Source organism: Sceloporus undulatus, chromosome 1 (genome assembly GCF_019175285.1).
Source record: "Sceloporus undulatus isolate JIND9_A2432 ecotype Alabama chromosome 1, SceUnd_v1.1, whole genome shotgun sequence".
Classification (NCBI taxonomy): Eukaryota; Metazoa; Chordata; class Lepidosauria; order Squamata; family Phrynosomatidae; genus Sceloporus; species Sceloporus undulatus.
In genome coordinates this window covers 176,519,752-176,542,858 of record NC_056522.1, presented here as the reverse complement: position 1 = coordinate 176,542,858, position 23,107 = coordinate 176,519,752, and the positions used below count along the sequence as shown (strand labels likewise).

Genomic DNA, 23,107 nt, shown 5'->3' with positions numbered 1-23,107 from the left:
AATGTCTACTAGCCTACTAAAATATTCTAGGACATAGTTGATTCAATTTAGAATAACGTGTACACAAATCCAGTATCTGAACCACTTCTATGTCCCACAGCTCACCCACCCACTCTGTTTCATCATATACTTGTTATCTTTCCTCCAAGTATCTAATTACCATCCTGTCATGTATGACTCATATGGCCATCCTAGGGACTTTGTATTTACAGTTGTATCTGCACTGAGAAATAATCCTGTTTGACACCAGCTGTCAACTGTCATGACTTAATGCTTTGGAATTCTGGGAATTGTAGTTTGTTGGGGTACCAGAGTTCTCTGACAGAGAAGGCTAATTCGCTCACAAAACTACAATTCCCAGAATTCCATAGCATTAAGCCATGGCAGCTGAAGTGGTGTCAAACTGGATTATTTCTGCAGTACAGATGCAGCCTACATGCCTAACATGGAGGCTCCCTGTTCATCACTTAGAACTTATTGTGACATTATGTTTATAGCACATTGGACCAGAAGGATGCATCTCTTTCTTGAGATGCATCTCTTCAAAATCTTGGACCATAGACAATAAAGTGTGATAATCTTACCTCGTACCAGTGCCAGTCTTTTACTGTAAATGTCACACAGACATGGAAAGTGCTTTTGTTGTGGAATCCTTTCATGTAATCTGAGGCTTCTGTTCTAACCAATTTGCAAAGAGCAGTGTTATAGCAATACTCACGCCATAAATTTTACATTAGAACAGGGTCCTGGCACATGTGCACATGTGTATGGATTAAGTTTTGTTCCTTTACATAATAAACACTGTGGCGGGTTACAGACCGCCCGTTTGGGGCAGTCTGTACCCGCCCCTTTCCTCGGTGTATCGGGGCCTCAGTGGCCAGAACGGCAGCCACTGAGGCCCCGATCCGCCACTTTCTGGGCTGCGGGGAAGCGGCAAAAGGCCACTTCCCCACAGCCTGGAAAGGGGTGTCCTTGGGGCTTCAAGCCCCAAGGACACCCCGCGGCGGCACTGAGGAGGAGAAAGGGGCCGCTTGGCCCCTTTCTCCTTCGGTCCGCTGGGCGCAGCCATCTGAAGGTTGTGCCCAGCAGACCAAACCAGGAAGGAGCTCCGAAACGGAGCTCCTTCCTGATCCGCGCTAAGGACACAGTAGGCACCCTGGCGCGGAGTAAGGACGTCACTTCCGCACTGCCCCGTATAGAGGCAGTGCGGTCGTGACGTCCTCATGGCGGCGGCCGTGTGGAACGGCCACCGCCATTTTGTGCGCGCTCTGCGTGTCCTAGGGTTGGGGGCATCCGGAAAGGACGCCCCTTTTTAACCCTAGCACGCGCAGAGCGCGTACTAAAGTGCCCGTTTGTAATGGGCCTGTGTTTCATTTCCTATATTGTGTTAAGCTTTTACATGCATTAATGCAGCACAAATGAGAAAATACCCATTTCTAATTTGCTGCAGTGAACATGAGGGAGGTGGTTAACTGTCCAACCCTCTTCCCTGTGCCTTCTAATGAGTTTGATCAGGCAAATAATTGATATAATGAGAATATTTTCTTCTCTTTAAAAATGCTGAGCCCAGTTTTTCTCACAGCAATGTATGTAAACTGTTATTATGTCCAGAAACACTCTAAAGATTAACAATGCCCTTTATAATTTCATAATGATTACAAATCAGTGAATTACTTTTTATTTAATTTCCAGATAAATCCAGGACAGATCTGGAGCAAGTACCTAAGGTATGGTTGAAATATTTTATCAACAACAATAAAAAGATATTTTAAAAACCAAATTTTTCTTTTATGTATATGTATGTATATGTATAGATATTTGTAGTTCTTATGTGGATAAAGATATAAACAAGCAAGTAGACAGATACTTGAATAGCATCTCTCGTTGTTACATATATTAGCTTATTTAGACAAGTGCATCATTTCTCATTGTTTTCATGGTTTTTTTTTGAGCCACGATTCTTTACTACTGTAGTTATATTTTCAAGATAAAGCACCATCTTTGATTCTATGACAACATGCTTGTCGCATTTGAATTTATTTCTGTCCTTTGCTGACATAATCCTCATATGTTTCACAAATACGTAGACCCAGCTCAGATGTTACACAGTGTACTACGGCAAGCTTTCAAGCATGTGTAGTCCCTTCTGCCCACAAGCTGTGCATGGATAATTATATACCTACTATGCCATTTCCCTGTGCATTCTTAGACCCTTTGGTGAAAATTAAAAGGGATTTTAGGATTTTAAGTCACATTGATGTGGGAATTAATCAGCTAATTTCAGCAAGTCATGCCGATTTCAACAGAATTTAAACTTACTTCCTTGGATGTTCATCACCTAAGTCTTGCAGTCAGAGACTGTAACACAGTGATGTGCCTTTCTGTTCATCAGTTTGTATTGTTATCTGCTTCCAGATGGCAGGTTTTCAGCAGTTGACAACTACTTGGTGTTTTATTTATATTCTTTTTCCCCAGCCCTGGCAGTAAAAAGATATATAGATAAAACCTCACACCATAACAAAATTTAAATTATAATTTATCAATAATATCAAAACTAATTTAAAAGCTTAACTATTAAAAGGAAGAACAAAAATATAGAACATTGTTAAAGGTCTTTCTGAACTGAAACAACTTCCTTGGATTCAGGTGGAAAGAATTAATAGAGTTGGATGTCACTGTTACTGATGGCACTGGACCCCAAAACTATGGGCATCTTTTCCTAGTGGTTTTAACTTTACGTTAAAAAAAGAGGAATAAAACCAAGCCAGTCACCACAGATGATTGGTCATGGTGTCAGATATGAGTCTTCTAGCAATGTCTTCAGTCTTCACTGTTTCAGGAAGTTATAGGACCAGTATAAAACAGTCCTGTCTCAACAGTGCAGCCTGATAGAATAATAGAATCACAGAATCTTAGAGTTGGAAGAGACCAAAAGGGCCATCCAGTCCAACCCCCTGCCATGCAGGAATTCACAATTAAAGCACCCCGAACAGATGGCCATCCAGCCTTTGTTTAAAAACCTCCAAAGAAGGGGACCCCACCACTGTCCAAGGGAATGTGTTTCACAGCTGAACAGTTCTTACTATCAGGAACTTCCTCCTAATGTTGAGGTGGAATCTCTTTTCACGTAGTTTGCATCCATTGTTCCGGGTCCTGTTCTCTGGGTAAAAGAACCTTGAGGATTGAGATAGAGCAGTTGGTCAGGGGGATGAAATCCTGATAGACATTACAACTCTACGTTCCTGCTCCCTCAATCGCCAATGGGTAAAGCTGACCATTACTTGCCCAACCCAGTCTGTGTGATACAGCTGAAGTTGACATGTTCTGCCAGGATAACAATTTTATGACTCATCAAGTTTGTTATAATTTATGGGTAGTTTTCTTTGGGAGTATTCTTATAGTAGCTTAATTACTATAAAATAAGAAATGTAAGGTGGGATGAGATATACAGTGTGCCCGCGTCATACGCAGCTTTCAGCATACGCTGAAAGCCATGCAGGGAAGAAGGGGTGGCGTGTCCCATAGGGACAAATGGGGCGTGCGCCTATGGCACACGTGCACTGCCGCACCACCGCATGCATGAGCCCCATTCATTTAAATGGGGCTCAAGCATATGCGTTATTTGTTTTATGCGGGGGAGTCTGGAAAGGTTCCCCCACGTAAACAAAGGGTGCACTGTATTAGATCTCTACATGTGGGAAGTTTGGATAACTATATAGATCAGAAAACATTAACTTTCCTTGTGATGGATTGTAAAAGAAATGGAAATTTCAGATATGCCATGTTTTATTCCTGTTGTCATGTCTTAAAAAGGATATTAGAGATCTGGGAAGGGAACAGGAAAGGGCAACAAAAATGAGATCAAGCCTAACAGGATTGTAAAACTTTGCATACCTAATGTAAGTGAAGGCAAGCATTAGTGGCAATCAGAAGGATCACTCCCTAGGACCACTATGGCTCCATATTACTGGAGTAGCTTTGCCTTCTCTAATCAATTACTTTACCTGATTTTTCTGTGGGAACAAATGCAAACATGAATGACATATTATAAATGAAAAGAACAAGACAATGTTGTGGGAACAAGATATAATAATGTCTATATGAAATGTCAAAATACATTATTATATTTGCGGAAGACCATTGAAATCCTGAAATATTTACATAGGCCAAAACATGTTGAGCTTGTATAAATAAAAATAAAGACCATCTACAGAACACTCAAAGATGTATTAACCCATTTTTATTGAGGATTCCAGTGCATGCTCTTCATTATTTGTCTCTTCTGTAGAGACAGTTAAGTCATTTGTCTTTGTTTTATTTACCATAAATATCAAACTCGTTTATAATATAAATTTCTTCATATGTAATATACATTTGTTCTAATAGAGTTAATATGTTTCAAAGTAATTAATCATTATCTGACCAATATTTAACACACCATTGAACAAAGGTTTTTGACTGGTCAAATGCCCAAACTGAAATGTAAAGGGTTCAATAATGCATCTAAATGTAGGATTTCAGCATTATTTCAGGATATTTAACTGCATACAAAAAGCTACCAGTAGTACTGATCTTCATAACATTTACAAATTGATGTATGCATGAAAGATATGAATTGGAACTTAGATCCATTGAATCAATAGAATTTGATAAGTATGAATTTCCAAGTTTCAGTATATTCACTGGTCAGTTCTAGTTGGGTCTGACAATTGTATTTAGTTTTCAATGATCTCTTCCACCAGTTGTTCATAAAGCAAGGGTGGTTAAAGTGTGCCTCCATAACTTGTTTTGTGTTTCTTGAATTCCTCCAGACCCCTTGCCTGAAAGCTTCCAGGTGCACCAATTCCACTTTTAAATAGATTGCAGGGATTCTTGCACTGTGTAACATAAAAAATGACCTGTTATTTTAACCGTAAAGCATACTTCTAGCTGTGTCTGGTTGGGATTTGAAGTGTTTTTCTTTTGTTGTTGTTGTTTTTTGCCATTATTTTTTAATTTATTTTTGGCTGTCTGTATGTCCCCCAAAGCTTCCAGGGCAGAAAATTGGCTACCAGGCATTCAGTTGCTCCCTCTGTTGTAAATGGATTATAGAAATGTGCCCTATACAACTAAATGGAGGAATATTAGTGGTGAGTGGGAGTGAGATGTGATTCTTTTGTTTTTTCAGATTTTCATGAAACCAGATTTTGCCTTGGAAGACCCCTTAACATTTAATGTAGTTTTACCTTGGTCTCATTTTAATACTGCTGGAGGAAAAGGAAATCGTGATGCGGCTTCCTCAAAGTTGCTGCAGGAAAAGGTAAATGGTTTTCTTATTAAGAAAGAACAATGGAAATTGTTTTATTAAGGTATGCTGGAGAATAAATCAAAGAGGAACAGATCCTCCGCATAAGGGAAGGACACATGTCCTTAGCCTGTTCACTTTTTTTTCTTACTGTTTTGATCTGCTTAGATTGATTTTACTACATGGCACTCTAAGATCACATGATGCCGAGGAGTATATGAATATTTTAATTAATAAGTAATCACTATTGTATAAGAAATAGCACAGCTGCTGTAGCTACCTTCATAACTCCCCCCTCTCTGTTTCCCTAAAGAGAGAGAAAGAGAGAGAAGCAAGCCAACATGCCTGGAAAGGACACTTGTCCCTCCACATTCACTGGGGTTAGGGGCACAGAACCCCTGTGAATGTGGAAAAACTGCAAATAACAAAAACACTATATTTTTACTTGAGAGAACACCTCTTCAAGAATCTCCAGATCCTCCATTGCAACTCTGTGGTCAACATCTGCCAGACATTGACCATAGAATTGTGCTGGAGGAGCTACAAAGGCCTAGTGAGTGTTCTCTCTAGGAATCTCTAGGTCCTTCAGTGCAACATTTGGTTAAAGTTGGCCACAGAGTTGTGCTGGAGGACCTAGATATTTCTAGAGAGAACATATTAATAAAATCCTTGAATAATCAGATCCACAAAAGTCAAAGCCACAAATGAGGAGGGATGAATATAGATAACAACACTGTCAACCTCCCTCCCTCCCCATCCTATAAAATGGGCATAAAGAAGTCGGCCTATGAAGCAGAGCCAGTGTAATCAGTCTCTTGGCAATAGTCCCAGCTCCTACAATATGGATATAATAATGATGGGTTTTATTGTTTTCAGTGACTGTACTCTTAATTTTTTTATATAAACTCTGGGGAGAAACCCAGCATTTTTATTTAATACCTAATTTAGGAAGATCCTCAACGCCTTTATTTGCTGAAACCTTTTGTTTTCAAGTAGACTTGTTACAACACTGAAATCTTGAATTTTCTTGGTAGTTTTTTTGTGTTTTGTTTTGATGGAACAGCAATTACTTCCCTATCACAGAACAGATGGAAAGACTTTGAAATGAAGCAGGAATTCCTTCTCTTGACAATGGGTCTGCCACTCATTACTATAAATAAATTGGCTTAAAACTCTGAAAGGTAGGAGCAGCCCAGTGGAATAAAAAACAAATGAGCAGAATAGTGGATCACATGATTATGGCTCATTAAGAGGGAAGCATTTATCCTCTTCTTACCCCCATCATCTCAGAGCCTCATAACTGAGAAAATGGAGGAAAATGGGTAAGATTATATTATATAAGGAAACCAGAAAGCCCAGCCATGGAAGAGATGGATGTGCCACATTACTGTTGTAATTTAATCTATTGTAACTATACTAAATGACAATAAGATCCAATCAAAAGAGTAAAAGTATGTCCTCATTATCCAAATGAATTAGCAAAACCAAGATTAACAGTGTGTAATAATACTTAATAGGAAACAATCTGCAGTGTACTGGATAATCTCCCAATTCTTTGTCTAACCTAAATCTAATAGAGTTAAATCTTAAGTTGGATTCCAACTTGGTATGTTCATTCCAGAGTCTTGTTTTGAATTTATTATTGCTACTTAAAAGCAACAGCTTTCAAGGCTGTGGTGACTGAAATGCTCATCCAGCTGCATCTTGGAAATATTTTATGGTTTGTAGAAAGATACTAGGTTCTTTTTAAAAAAATAAAAAATGTGTTAATTAAACATGAGCTGTATTTTTGTGAGTTATAATTTTTAAAGGTAGCATGCCATTTCTGAAACACCTAGCATTGTGATTGATTTTGGTGGGTGAGGCCAAATGTTACCAATAAACAATTTCTCTTTCTCTTCAGCTAAGCCACTATCTAGATATTGTGGAAGTAAATATTGCTCATCAAATTTCTCTTCGCTCAGAAGCATTTTTTCATGCAATGACCTCCCAGCATGAACTGCAAGACTACCTCAGGAAAACTTCCCAAGCTGTAAAAATGCTTCGAGATAAAATAGGCCAAATAGATAAAGTAATGTGTGAAGGCTCTCTTAAAGTTTTAAGACTGTCATTGACTAGAAGTAATTGCATAAAAGCATATAATAAGCTGAAGTTGATGGCAACAGTGCACCAAACGCAGCCTACTGTACAGTTATTATTGTCCACTTCTGAATTTGTTGGAGCACTGGACTTAATTGCAACAACCCAGGAAGTATTGCAGCAGGAGCTCCAGGGTATTCACAGTTTCCGGTAGGTGTCATTTGCAATTTGATTAGAAAGTCATAATCCTGTATAAAGTTATGATGATATACAGTAATCTGTCCTTACAGAATGTATTATCTATTTTATTACAAATTGTTTTGAATTTTAAAAAATCCTTAGCTATAACATCCATACAGGGTAAATTCTGTACAGTTGTGCAGCATACAAATATATAGATGTGAGCTTCAGAAGTGTGAAAATACTAAAGAAGACTAACAGATAATGTTAGAGAAAAGTTTTCATAAAATTTAAGAGGAGCTTCCCTGGATCAGTGATTATTCAGATGTGATGAAGGTGGTAATCAGATAACTTCTAGACAAAGGATTCTGTTGATGCAAACTGCTTATTTAGTGAACACTCACACAGATAGTTTGACAGTTCTGTACTCACTCAAGGAGGTACCCAAGACCTCTATGTGCAAGCAAAGGAGGAGAAGCATAGATGAACAGCAACAGAGTGAGGTATAAAAGAAATATTTACTCTTCATAGAGTTGGAGGAGTGGACTGAATAGAAAATTGGCCCAGTAATCCTTCAAAGTACAGCATGAAAGCAACAGCCATCTATGCTCTGATGCTTCCTCCCCAGTAGGTAGTACAGTGGACCCTCTCCGTACGCGGGGGATCCATTCCAGACCCCACCCCCGCATAAGGGAAAATTCATGTATGCTTGCGGCCCATAGGAAACAATGGGATGTATGCATGTGGGGTGCGGCACGGGCGCACCATTGTTTTTATTGTTGCGCGGCTTCCGCTTAAGCAGGCTCACTGTATTCAGAGAGAGAAGGACATTTAACAAAATGCTTCATTTAACCATAATGGTTATAGTGACTACTCAGTTTTCTCACTTGAATCACCATCAGTGGTGAACTGCAGCAGGTAAATCCCAAGAGCAGCCATGTACCATTTCTGGAAAGGTTTTAAAACATTCATTGTTTTAAATCTGCTTGATTTCCTTAATTGAAGGCCTGTTACAGACTGCCAAAATAAAGCTGCTTCAGGTCTCTTTGGAGGTATGCTATTTAAATGATGCATGCATCCTAAGAATCCAGAAGCTGCACCAAAAGCTGCACTCCGGTGCTTAGGAATGGAGTGTGGCTTTGGTGCGACCTCCGGACTCTTAGGACCCATGCATCATTTAAATAGCATACCTCCAAAGAGACCCGAAGCAGCTTTATTTTGGCAGTCTGTAACAGGCCACTGTTTATTTTCCTACCCTTTAGTTCCAATTTTAAGACAGAGTGGAGAATTTAAATGGTGTCACTTCAAAAAAACTCTATGAAAATGAAAAATGACTGATCTCAGACATGAGACTGACTTATAAATTTAGTTTTAAAATTCTTGTTTGTCTGAGTCATCAAGGGATCCTTTAAATTCTTTCCACTCTATTTAGGAGAGCTATTCTTTGAAATTCAAATAAGTTTCTCTGCTGAAAAAAGTTAACAGACACAGAAATGAACATGAAATTTTATTATTACTGGAGCACTGCTATGGCGCAGCTTCCGGACTCTTAGGACACATGCATCATTTAAACAGCATACTGTACCTCCAAAGTGAACCGAAGCAGCTTTATTTTGGCAGTCTGTATGGGGCCTTTGATAAATTGTTCTTCCTTAGATGGAAATATCTAACTTCCACTAGTGTCACAGTGGAACTCTTTTTTTCTTTAAAGATGGCGTGGTTCATACATATTATATACTAATTTTGAACTAACATGACTTTTATGCCCCTCCCCTTGCTTGCTGAGTTTTTATCTCTTTCACATCTTTTTTTTTTTTTGTAAACAGACATCTTGGATCACAGCTTTGTGAATTAGAAAAACTTATAGACAAAATGATGATTGCAGAGTTTTCTACCTATGCCTGCAATGACTTAAATAGACCTTTGGAGGAGGAATCTCAAATTCTAGAAGAGGTACAGTGCTCGTCATTAACAGCTTATTTAGATAGTTGGCTTCTCAGGGCAAAAATATATATATTATTAATTTATTTACCTTATTTATATACTGTCTTTCTCCCAGGACAGGGCCCAAGGCAGCTTCCATAATTACAAATTAAAAATGTTTACAAAATGTTTAAAACCAGTTTTAAAATATTACATAGAAACACTGTAAAACTGATTTAAAATCATACAAAAGTTAAAAACAGATAAAACATACATCTGTATTAAAAACCTTTTCTGTTTAAGCATTAAAAGCTTGCTTAATTAAAAATATTTTTGCTTGCCAGTGAAAGGAAAGCAGGGAGGGGGCCATCCTAGCCTCCCCGTGGAAGGGAGTTTCAGTGGGTGGGAACAGCAGCCGAGAAGGCTTTATCTTGTATCCTCACCAAGCGAACTTGTGATGGTGGTGGGACCAAGAGATAGCCTTTTCTTGATGATTCTAAAACTCTTGCAGGTTCATATGGAGAGATACAGTCTTTCAAATACTGTGGACCTAAGCCGTGTAGGGAAAGTCTACATGGTCATGACTGGCACTTTGAATTCTGCCTGGAAATGAACCGCTTCAGGCCTCTTCTCCAGCACCACATCACATTTTTGTACACAACCTCAACAATTAATTCCTTTTGTTTCAAAGACGTACTTCTTTTTCAGTTTTTTCATATAAAAATATTTAGCAGCTCTTGTTTCTAAGTATGTATAAACATAATTCTTATGAGAAATGGCCTTTGTTATGGACACAAACATAATAAGCACTGAACTTGTTTCTGTACATTTTACCCAGTTTGATATTTGGTGCATTATAAGATTTTATACTGTTTGGGATTTTGCTTTTGCTTTTAAATTTTAATTGTATTTCCTTTTGATTTTGATTTTTCTTCTAAACAGGATAGGCTTGTATCATTAGTGTTTGGACTTCTAAAACAAAGAAAACTGAATTTTTTTGAAATATATGGCAATGAAATTATTATTACTGCAAAGAATATAGTTAAACAGGTAATCTGTTTTTATGTATATATTTCAGTTAGTTTTTTTTTAACATGTATTATTCTGTGAGACGGGAATGGAAACTACAGCCCTAAAAGTGTAAGAACAGATAAACAGTGCACACAGAGAGACACGTTAATATATAGTTGTCTCTGTATAAAGTTTGTTGTATTTTGTGCACTATTCCCAAGTGCATATGTGCCAAAAAAAACCCAACATAAGTTCTTTTTTCAATCTGTGCAGTTCACAAAGTATGTAGATATTGTTGTGCTCAGAACCACAAAACTCAAGTTCCCAGAAGTTTGTGGTGGGTTACAGACTGCCATAAAGTACGCGGTCCGCACGTACTAGGGTTAGGAAGGGCCGTATTAGGGTTAGGAAGGGTCTTGCCTTCCTCACGGCCCTTCTTCCTAGTACGCGCGGAGCGCGTCCTTAATGGCAGCACCCATCCACATGGGCACCGCCATTTTGACGTCTTGGATGCATAGCGTCCAGACGTGTCGTGGCAGAAGTGATGCCGCGAGGGCGCACTTCGCCCCCCCCGCGGCACCACTTCCGCGTTTTGAAAAAGAACGCCATTTCAGCACTCCTTTTTCGCTGCGCCGGGAAGCCTCGCGGTCTGGCCGCTAGGGCTTCCCTCCGCAGCGAATGGCGGCGGCAGGAAAATGGCCGCTTGAGGGCGGTCTGTAACCCGCCTGTGAGAACTTTCCAGATGCTATTTTTCCTGTTTTGAAGGGGTAGGGGAGCTCCAAATTTTGATCCTAGTCAGGATATTGTTGAATGCCCATTCCATCCCAAATACAATGTAGGGGGACCTGGGAAAGCCTATGGTCTGATCCATCAGGGCTTTTCATATGTTCTGTGGTCCATATACTAATATGTCTTTCAGTGGATACTGAAATTTAAATGTTGCAGGCAAATAGGAAAATCTAGGTTCTCCAACACAGCATATGTTCCAAAGCTCTTTAACATTTAAAAGAATAAGATGAAAATGTGGCAGTATGAAAAAGATATGGGTGAGCCCAAGCTGTTCCCCCCTCCCATCCCAGTTGTGTGTTCATGAAAACTTTTCGTGGAATGAAACAGCAAGAAAGGACGCACTCATGGGACTGCATCCTTTTAAATAGTGAGCAAGAGCCTCTAATAGCATCAGCTAATCTGGACCCCAAAACATTTGCATAATTCATCCTCTGTAAAATGTCATGTTTTCCTTATATGGATTTTTCATCATACTGATTCAAAGTATAAACAGACCTGACCATAGGGCTAAATAGGAAATATCATAATAATTTGAGAAAAAAATAGATTTGAGGGGGAAATCTAAGATCTGTTTTTCCTCATATTTGCAGTGTGTGGTTAATACAGTATCGCACATAGAAGAAATAGACACAGAAGTGGTGGTGAAGTAAGTATAAATCATATAAATAGGGCAAGTTTACCATTATAAAGCATTGCATTTATTATTATTTTTTAGAAGTAAAACAGACCTTTTTATTGTGACCTTATTTGTCAGTATTTAAAGAGTGTCTTCTGATTGTGTCTATAAGCTTCTGGCTTCTTGTTGTTGTTTTTTTTAGTAATTCTGCTTTTATTATCATTTTCTGAATTACAATAAGCAGTGTAATAACCGCTACAAAGTTGGTACAGGTTGAGTATCCCTTATCTGGAAATCTGAAATCCAAAATACTTCGAAATCCAAATTTGTCCACATGGGTGGCTGTGATCATTACACCTTTGCTTTCTGATGGTGTGATGTAAACAAACTTTGTTTCATGCACAGAATTATTAAAAATACTGTGTATAAAATTACCTTCAGGCTGTATATATAATGTGTATATGAAACAAAGGAATTTTGTGATTAGAGTTGGTTCCCATCTCCAACATTATATATGTGCAAGCATTAAAAAAAATCCAAAAGCATCCAAAATCAAACACATTTCTGGTCCCAATCATTTCAGATAAGGATACTTAATCTCTGTATTAAAAATAGGGTTGGACGGGAAGGATACCTAAAATGTTGTGCTTAGGATCCCAGTGTTGTGTCTGATATCCAAGTATTTTTCATTGGCATGGCTCAGACATAAGGTGCTAAGCCATAGCTTAACAATAGGAAGCTAAGCCACAATAAGCCTAAGGTTCACATGGAGTCCTGTCCTCATCGAGGATGGTTGCACATATACCATAACTTCTACATGTCTTTTTGATTAATTACAGCTTTGAGAATCTTATAAAAACTAAACTCTGGTTATTGTTATTCTTAACAATGATGAACAGAAACAAGCTTCAAAAATCATGGTTTGAAATTTGCTTGTTTCTGGTTATTATATTTAAGATTAGCATAGCAATGTAAAACAGCAGTGAAACCTTCTGAACTCATCCTTGGATGAGGTGAGGAGTGTATAAACTCATTCTTACAATACTGAATTAGCATTATGTCTGAACTCCAGAGCACTGAATGGAAAGGAATAAGTTGTAGAAACTGAAATTTGGAGTTACTTGTCTTCCTTCTCAAAATCTGGAATGGCTATGCATTGGAGCAATGTGTAGTTAATTCAGTATTGCAGATAGAAAAGTATTGAATAACATCCACAAAGGCTAGGGTGGGCAAAATGGCACTCTAGAGGTTGATGGACTACAGCTTTAAGCAGCCCAACCGGTGTTACCCACTAGGGAAAAGGAATACTAGGTTCCAAAGATGAGAGCTCCCATATTCTGATCCTGAAGTCTGAGAAAGTATGTAAATCTATATTCATATAGATTTGTATTCTGATTCTGAAACTCACTTTTAAGTCTTAGCTTATTAATTGTTAACAGTGCAAGGTAGACCTAGACAATGATAGGTGAGAAATTTTGAAAAAAAGTATGTGGGATCAACAAGGATGTTCCCAGCACTAATCCTAAGCAGAGTTTGTGTAAATTGTAATAATTGTTTTATGGTATTCTTTATAGACTTGCAGATCAAATGAGGATGATGAATTTCCCACAGTGGTTTGATCTGTTGAAAGATATTTTTTCTAATTTTATTATCTTTCTCAAGAGAATTAAGGTAAGATGGATAAGTTAAATAATATTTGATAATGCAGAACTTGGAATGTTTTTTTGAATATTAATTTGATTATGTGAAGCATTAGAAATTAGAAAATTAATGTATTAGTATAAACACAAATAACTGGAATTGTTGAATTGTCTAAGTTAAGTAACTTTTTAACCAAAACATTAGCTTGAGCCTGGACCATAAGATTTACAGAGAATGGCACAGAGATTGTCCCAGTTTACCTTAGGAAAGCACATTTTGTTACTGGTTCCTTTGAAAGATACTCTTTCGGACTTTGGAAGTTACTTGCCTCCAACCTAGAATTTTCTATGATAAGATTATTGTCTGGGAATAGTGGGACATGTCTGGGAACTATCGGGTTGAACAAGGTTGTCCTGAAGCATGTACACTCTCTCATCTTACAACCTCTCCAATTCAGTTTGTCACTCATTTGCATCTCTCTGGGATTTTTTTTTTAAATCCCACAGGCACATACATTTCATTCAAATGCCTTGTTTATTAAAAGTTAATGTAGAGTGATTTATTTCTGCTAGAAATCACTGATCCACGTACAGCAATAAGTAGATAGCCTCAAAGGTTAGTCAGTGGATCAAAAGGAAATATTTTAATCTGAAATTGTTGAGTCTTTGAAAACACACAGAACAGTCTTCTGCTACAACTGAATCATGGTGGCGAGAGACAGGCCTGAGATGAAAGAGCCTAATTTCTCATTATTGATAACATATTAGCAGTGTGAGGGTATTTGACTGCAGTTCTCTTGTCTGCAACCTTTTCTAGTTAGTGCTTTTTATTCATTCCATCTGTTGTCTTCCTAGTCTCTTACTGCTTTCAAACTTTTTTCTTCATGGCCTCTGACTCACATAAATGGGTTATCCTGCACCTATGTATTGCTTCTTTTGGAGCGTTTAATTTGTTGTGAAGAGTGTTGGTAGCCCCACCCACTTCCGACAGCTACCTGCCAAAACCTGTCAGTTCCTTTTCGTATGTTGCTGCAGTTGCTTTGTCAGGAAAAGTGTTCGTGTACTCAAATTGGAAGCTATCTTCTGAAAATCAATCATCGCCATGGGCTTTCTAGCTACACCAGCCCTCAGGGCTTTCTCAATACTGCTGGCTTCTTTCAAGAAGTGCATCGAATGCAGTGCTAAGATTCTGGGCCACAGTGGATGTTTTAAATGCCTTCTGTGTTTGGGTGAGTCCCATATTGTTGTGTCATGTGCACACTGTGTGGCATTCATATTGCAGGTCAGACACGACAGAGAGTGCCGCTTTAACGCTCTTGTGTATGAGCAGACTTTGAAACTTCAAGAACCTGAGCATCTTGAGCAACCTTCATTTTTGAAGGACGAATTGAACACTCAACATTTATCCTCAGATATAATATAGTCGGCATTGAGTATAGAGAAGGTGGGCTCATTTCTGACAGATGTCAGTCACTAAATGAAAGGCTAGTACTTTGGTGGAGAACATCTGTATGCATGCTAAGAAGGCCAGAAGATGGTACCAGAAACAAGCTGTATCATGGTCCATTGACCCCAGGCAGGTCTCTCAAGGTAGAAGGATGGACTGGCCTAAAGCACAAGCACAAGAAGAAGAGATCAAAGGAATACTCCTCACCTTTACCCTCTGCTTCTCATTTGGTTGAAGGTACAGCTGTAGCTGAACTATCTACTCCCCTTCAGGGAGTTGCTTCAGAGATAGTTCATTGTGAGGCTGTGGTATCTCTTCACTGCTTCTTTGAAGCAGTGTACTGTAGTGAGGGATGTATGTTCCTGTTGCTATTGCTACTGCTAGGAGGGCTGACAAACGTTGTGCCTTGCAGGTGGATGACACATATCTTAGTTTTCATCCAGACAGGATGGTGTTGAGACCCAACATCACTTTCTTACTGAAGGTAGTGTTATCCTTTCATCTGAACCAATATTTTGTGTTGCCTTCCCTGTTTCAGAACCCCACTTTGGACTGAGAACACCACTTCGGCACAGCCTCAGTGTAAAGAGGGTGTTGGCCTTCTATGTGGACAAGTCTGCAGCCTTCCATACATCTCCTAGACTGTTTGTTTGCTATTCAGTGTCAAGGAAAGGATTGTCTATCTTATATTAATCTGTTCACGCTGTTTCCTTCCCTCTTTTTCTTTTCATCTAGTGTTCATAGTTTCATAGTAGTGTTTCTTGTTGAATGGATAATTTTGAAAACCCTATATAGAATTTCATTTCTACTCCCATCATATACAGACAGCATGGGACTTCTAGCCCTGGACAGGGATGATAGCTGTAACCAAAATAGATGGAGTATACCAAGATGAAGGAAGCAAAATTAGATGCATCTTCAAGTTAAAATACATTAGGTATTCTTTTAGATCCCTTTTAATTAAAATTATTTCTCTTGGACCATTTAATTCAAACTGTAGAATTAAATATACTACATGTAAGTTCAGTTTATTATATGTGCATCTTTTTGTTATCTGCAGAGGATTTAAAATTACAGTGGAAAATAATTTGAAGTTGACAACTTCCCTAATATTTCTGCATATTTTTGGAGTAAACCAATTGAAGTGACACTTGCTGTATAATGAAGATAACTAAACACCAAATGAGAGACAACGTGGTGTAGTGGTTTGAGCATTAGACTATGACTCTGGAGACCAGGTTTTGAATGAAAACTCAGCCATTGAAATCCACTGGGTGACCTTGAGCAAGTCATACACTCTTAACCTCAGTAGGGTTACCACAAGTCAGAAACAGCTTGAAGGCACATACCAACAACAATATACAGCAAATAAATGCCCTTGTAACCTTAATTCTGAACCAATCTTGGAACAGAACAAGGTACTATAAAGATCTATCAAATGGGATAAAAGTACCTGCTCTCCCTATCCTTACAGAGAGAGGAAGGAGAGAGGGGAGGGATGCTCTGTTCTTGCCTCTTCCACATCTCCTCCCCTCACTCTCCACTTGCAAAATAGCTGTGGGGAGGGAATGGCTGTGGTTGAAAGTTTAGGTTTGAAAAGTTAAGGAGGACAAGTATCTTCCTCCAGCTTGACAGAACTTTATAGTACCTTGTCGTATTCCATGGTCTGTTTAAGATTAAAGTTACATTAGCTGTGTCCTGCAACCAACTTGGCAACCGTCTGCTCAGTGGCATTGCCACACCTGGTATCACCCAGTGTGGTAGTGGGGCTTCTGGATGCTGTGGCCACAGCAAAGGAGGTGACAGTGGTGGTCCATTCACGAGTAGGAGGCATGGCCACTGCCCCAACTTGCAAGTAGCCACTCTAGGGTGGCACCCAGATTGGGCACCTCAGCAGTAGTGCCCGGGGGAGGCCTCGAGGTCCATCTCCAGAAGATCATAGCTCACATCTAGGTAGCTGTACTTGCAGAGGAATCTGTCAGTGGGGGCCTCACAGCCTTGCTCTTGGTAGTTCAGCTGTGGGGTCATCACCATGCATCTGGCACTACAAAGGGAAACCATCGCTGGGGCATCCCTCTTGCTGCTGGCTTAAGCCACAAAAACCATGCACTCGTCATCTGGAAGCCGTGCAGCTGCTTTGCAGGATCTGGGCAGGAGACTTCAGACAGGTGCATACCTAGACAAGGGTTGCCCAGCCCACTGCGCAGCAGCCGTGCCATGACTTCCACCACCCTCCTGCAGCCCATGTTCATGAGGTGCCTGCTGCCTTCCTCGCACTTCTGGCTCACCTCAGGGAAGCTTCACACTGCCCAGAACAAAGTGAAGCAGGTGCTGCCCAGGCACTGGGTGGCAGAGGGACAGCGGTGGGGACAGTGGTCTGGGTTTCCTCTGTGCTGCTCCCCGGCTGGCTACTGGGAGGGCCATCAGGAAGAAGAACACCCCCATTGTGGCCTCCTCCTCAAGAGGCTGTGACCACAGGAGGAGGGCCTAATTGGATATCACCCCTCTTCTGAGGTGTCAACTGGTGTGGGCCGTACCATCATGCACCCCTAGTGATGCCACTGTCTCTGTTAGAGATGTCTTCTTTTTCTCTCCCTGAAAACTGCTATACTTTCAATAACTCACTTTTTAAATAGTCTAATTGTCAAACAAATATATTCCCATGTACTCGGGGGTTCTCTAGAGTATGCTAACACCCATACTGTATTTTTGAGGCACTGGACATTGGTCATTGTTTAAATGAATTATTATTGCATAAATACTTTTTTAAAATTTTATTTGCAGTTATTTCTAAACCATTGTTTAAGCTGCAATTAAGTTTCCCAAGAGGGATATGTAGATAAATATATTCCTATAAAGTCTTATAATAAATGATAAAATCAAATTTAGCAGTAAAAACTTGTACCATATCCACACAATGTTCCCAGTAGAGTCATAATATGGTTGCAGGCTGAAGTAAACAGGTGAATTTTAGAGCTTACATGAAGGCTTGTAGTGATGTAATCTGATGGACCTTTAAGATACATTTAATTTTAAAATACAGCAATTTATTTTTGGTGCAATCCATTTGTCACACTATGATTATTCAAATAAACATTACTGTTCAAAGCCAGAGTATATGATGTACCATTGATGTGTAAAAATTATGAAATCATTCTGTTTCTGAACAGAACTTGTACAATATTTAAAATAGGAATATTTTTGCAAAAGATGTATTTTTCATGGAATAGAATATGATCTTCACTTAAAAAAAACAACCACTGTATTTTATCCTAGGCAACACTAAATGTCATAAGAAGTGTGGTTCTCCTGGTTCTGGACAAGAACCAAAGAAGCAAGGAGCTGGAACATGCTTCTGCACAGAAGAACTCTACAAAGGAGAGTATCATAGACACAGAAGTAGCTTATTTGACTCATGAAGGCATGTTCATAAGTGATGCCTTCAGTGAAGGAGACTTTGCATCCACAGCAGCAGATTCAGTCTGTCAGAGAAACCTTTCACCAGACAGTGAACCCAGCAGCAGTGACTCTGTATCTGAACCTGAATGTACCACTGATTCCTCATCTAGTAAGGAGCAGACTTCTTCCAGTACTACACCAGGTGGAATTGACATCATGTAAGTAGTAAAGATCTTCAATCTGAATCGTAGTCCAAATACAGAAGTGGGTCCCTACTGTATAAACAGAAATGGAACTACTTCAGCATATTAAGTATAAATTCACTATTTGGAAATTTGAAAGTAAACATACATCAACATTCAAAGTATTTTAGCCTAAAACCATGATTTCAAAGGCTTCGTTTTTAACTGGTTTATATCTTGTGTACTCTTTTGACATCAAACATCACTGTCCATGATATTGTTGCTTTTCTCCATTCGGATATAATTTGAAATTGTTTGTCCACTATGCATACATGCAAGAAACTGCAGAGATCTACTGGATTTATCTTTCTGTGACCTTATAGCTACTTTTACTATGTTGTTTTATTGTCTCTGGGGAAGGAAAGAGGATGTTACTCTGTTGCCATCCTGCCCTTGGTGGGAGGAGACCAAATGCTGCAGCCTGTTTTGTTTGTAATAAATTGCACCTGGAAGTTTTAAAAAATATTTTTCTTCTAGTATCTTGGCTTTGCTTTAGTTAAAGTGTTGGATTGGGATTTGGTACATTTTAAATCCCCAGTCCTCTGTAAAACTCATTGACCTAGTATCACAGCCTGATCAATCATACTGTCTTGCTGTGAATATAAAGTGTGGAGGAGAGTCTTGAACTCACTGGACAAAATGCAAGATACAGTCAGCCTTTCATATCTGTGGGGGTTGTGTTCAGACCCCCCCCCACACACACACACACTGATACCAAAAACTATGGCACCCCAAGACTTGCTGCTTTTAATGCCAGTGTGCCACATGTATGACCATGCTTGTGCTGCCATTCAGGAGAATGAGGTGGGGCCATCTGAGGATGCTCTAGTCTGTGGATGGTAAACCTGTGGTTGGAGCAAACCAATGGTATAAACATAACATAAATAATAAATTTTGTTTTTGTGTGCTTTTTAAGTAATTTCTTCTTTATGGTGATCCTGTCGTGGGATTTTCTTGGCAAGTTTTGTTCAGAGTGGTTTTTCCTATTTCTTCTTTTGAGGCTGAGAGCGTGGGACTTGCTCAAGGTCACACAGTGGGTTTCCATGGCTAAGTGAGGATTTGAATCCTGGTCTCCAAAGTTATAGTCCAGTGCTTAAACCACAACACAATGCCGACTCTAAAAATAATAATACTTTGATGTATTCATTCATCTCTGACTCATTATTGTTGTTGTTATTATTATTATTATTATTATTATTATTATTATTATGCTTTATTTATATAGCGCTGCCTATGGCATACATTCCACAAAATAATAGCATAATACATAGAAAATAATACATAATAATACAGGAAAGGGTTCGATAAAATAAGGCAGGCAACAGATTAAAAACATCAAATAACAACCACGAAATGCCTGGGAATGCTTCCCTGAACATGATGGTCTTCAACTGAACATTCTTTTGAGGTAGAAAAGGTTCTTCTTTATGGTCTATTTGAAATCACACAGAAGGGTCTTGGCACCAGCACAGAAGCCCTCTCTGGAACCTGGAACCAAGAAGCTAAGTGATCTTTTGTGGGAACTCTGCCCTTCCCCCCCCCCCCAAATAGATGCCTTAGTATCTCATCTCTCACTTGTTAACTGCCCTCAAGTTGGCTACAACTCATGGTGACCCTCTGGATGAAATATCTTCAAGACGCCATGTCCTCAACTGTATATTCAGGTCTGTGATTTCCCTAGTTGAGTCTATTCATCTGGTATATACTCTGCCTTCTATTTTCCCCATCATTATTATCTTTTCTGATGAATCATGCTTTCTCATGGTGCAACCAATGTATGGCAGCCTCTGTTTCATAGAATCATAGAATTGGAAGAGACTACTAGGGCCATCCAGTCCAACTCACTGCCATGCAGGACATCACAATCAAAGCATCCCCACCAGATAGCCATCCAGCCTCTATTTAAAGACCTCTAAGGAAGGAGACTCCACTACACTCCGAGGGAGTATGTTCCACTGTCGAACAGCCCTTACTTTCAGAAAGTTCCTCCTAATGTTGAGGTGGAATCTCTCTTCCTGGAGCTTGCATCCATTGTTCCGGGTCTTCTTCCCTGGAGCAGCAGAAAACAAGCTTACTCCCTCCTCAATATGACATCCCTTCAAATATTTAAACAGGGCTCTTAACCTTCTCTTCTCCAGACTAAACATCCCCAGCTCCCTGAGTCGTTCCTCATAGGGCATGGTTTCCAGACCCTTCACCATCTTTCTCGCCCTCCTTTGGATATGCTCCAGTTTCTCAACATCCTTTTTGAATTGTGGTGCCCAAAACTGGACACAATATTCCAGGTGGGGCCTGACCAAAGCAGAATACAGTGGCACTATTACTTCTCTTGATCTAGACACTATACTTCTATTGATGCAGCCTAAAACCCCATTGGCCTTGTTAGCTGCCGCATTGCACTGTTGACTCATGTTCAACTTGTGGTCTGCTTAGACTCCTAGATCCCTTTCACATGTAGTTTCATTCAGCCAGTATCCCCCATCCTATATCTGTGCGTTTCATTTGCTATTGCTTAAAACTGTTTTTCTAATTGCAGTTACCTCCACTAGAGGAGCTAGTGAAGTTACTGCTGTTTGTAGAAACACCCATTATCTTGCTTTTATTGGGGACAAGGTAGTTTTGGAACCAGTTATTTCCTTTTTACTTAAGGTTGTATCCAGTTTTCATATGTACCAGAAACTGATACCGTTCATTTATGCAAAACTTCACCCTGCCTTAAGGTGCTCTTCACTCTTTAGATGTCAGGGCAGCTTATGCCTTTTATGAGTTCCAAACCTTCTCTTTCAGAAAAACCTTTTATCTGTTTGTAGTTTATGCAGGCCCTAAAAAGGGTTGTGTCATTTCTTCTCAGAGTCTGTCCAAATGGGTGATGAGTACTGTCCTACTTGTTTATCCACTCCTAAACCTGAAGAATTTAAGACTCATTCCACTTGATTGGTAATGAGTTGCTGCCTCTGCTGTGTTCCTCCAAAGTGTACTTCTTTCTGAGCTCTTCTTCTCTCACCACAGATTGATGTATGGGGCCAGGGCTGGTGCCTCTTTTGGGTGGGTTGCCCTTTCTTCTATTTTTATTTGATGTGGATCATGCCTCTTAGTAAATGTGGTAGTCAGTCACCCATTTATGCTATTTTACGGAGATTGTGAAAAAGAAAAAAAAGTGCTGTATTTTTATATTTGTTGTTGTTATGTTTAGTTCTAACCCGCCTTTTCCCCAGATTGGGGCTCAAAGCAGCTTAGAACAATTTTAAAATATGTTAAAATGGCTATGTTTTTAAATGTTTTTACACTTCTAAAAATGGTGTTTTGATAAGATAACCTGCTTAGCTGTGTTTTAACTTCTCTATCTTCAGGTTTTTAGCTTCATCATGCTTTAGCCTTGTAAGCTGCCCTGGCTTCCATGGCAGGATAAAGGCAAGACATAAATGCAATAAAATAAAATAAATAATACTGTTTCTGTTCCCAGTTCACTTATGAGTGTCTGCCTTATATTAACATAATTCTCTCGAGCCTCTTAGGTAGCACAAGGCTGAACCTCAGTGACTGTATAGCACAGTGACTTCTATAGTAATTAAATCTGTAGATTTTGCCTGACATGTTAAGTGGTTACATCTTGGATCATCTTTCTCTTGGAAGAACACATGCTGTCACTCAGCAAGTTTCCAGTATTACACTACATGTTTTCTGATTATTTCATATATAAATCTCTGTAAACACTAGGTTAAGATCCACATGAGCAGTAATTGGTCATCATTGTTTTGTAATTGTTATACTTTATTCATTGCTTGTTCCAGCAGCAGGCAAAATCTACCAGATAGTGGCATGAAAATATGAAGTTGCTGATGCATATGTTGTTGTTGTTGTTATTATTATTATTATTATTATTATTAACCTTTATTTATAAAGCACTGTAAATTTACACAGCGCTGTACATACAGTCTTTTTAATTAGATGGTTCCCTGCCCTCAGGCTTACAATCTAAAAAAACATGACACATCTTTTCTTTGTTTTGAGTGGACTGATGGGGCCCTGTGTAATACCAGCTGCTATATAATTTGGAATCATACTTTTCATATAATTTTCAGGATTGGTGAAGATATAAAGATGTCAGAATTGGAACTGGGTAGATTAGCAAACAACATCCAAGAACTCCTTTACAGTGCCTCTGACATTTGCCATGACCGATCTGTCAAGTTCCTCATGGCTAGAGCAAAAGTAAGTTCCTTACATACTTATATCCCAGAAGAAACTTCTTTTTAGTGAACATGAAAACAACCTTTATTTTCCTTGCAATTATAATTGGATTAGTTCTGGAAATTGCTCTGTAGAAATATGTACAATCAAACTGAATAGAAACAGTATTTGCTGGAAAGCAGGTAGTATTTTTATTTGCCTTTCAAAGCAAAGATACTCATGTCAGTTTACAACGTAAAACTTTAAAACAAAAACTAGAAATATAATTAATTAAATAGCATTTAGTAACTACAACAGTACAGTATA

General features: G+C 39.0%; 1 protein-coding gene across 6 annotated transcripts in view; it reads left to right on the top strand.

Annotated features, from left to right (window-relative positions):
* Positions 1 to 23,107, top strand: part of VPS54 (VPS54 subunit of GARP complex) — a 60,222-nt gene that overhangs the window by 21,138 nt on the left and 15,977 nt on the right. For all 6 annotated transcript variants that reach the window (XM_042445402.1, XM_042445400.1, XM_042445401.1 and 3 more), the window contains 9 exons: positions 1,693 to 1,727; positions 5,168 to 5,299; positions 7,188 to 7,573; positions 9,370 to 9,496; positions 10,409 to 10,516; positions 11,857 to 11,912; positions 13,457 to 13,553; positions 18,246 to 18,586; positions 22,693 to 22,822. In XM_042445402.1, the coding sequence (XP_042301336.1) occupies positions 1,693 to 1,727; positions 5,168 to 5,299; positions 7,188 to 7,573; positions 9,370 to 9,496; positions 10,409 to 10,516; positions 11,857 to 11,912; positions 13,457 to 13,553; positions 18,246 to 18,586; positions 22,693 to 22,822 (1,412 nt within the window). The remainder of the gene's footprint in view (positions 1 to 1,692; positions 1,728 to 5,167; positions 5,300 to 7,187; positions 7,574 to 9,369; positions 9,497 to 10,408; positions 10,517 to 11,856; positions 11,913 to 13,456; positions 13,554 to 18,245; positions 18,587 to 22,692; positions 22,823 to 23,107) is intronic.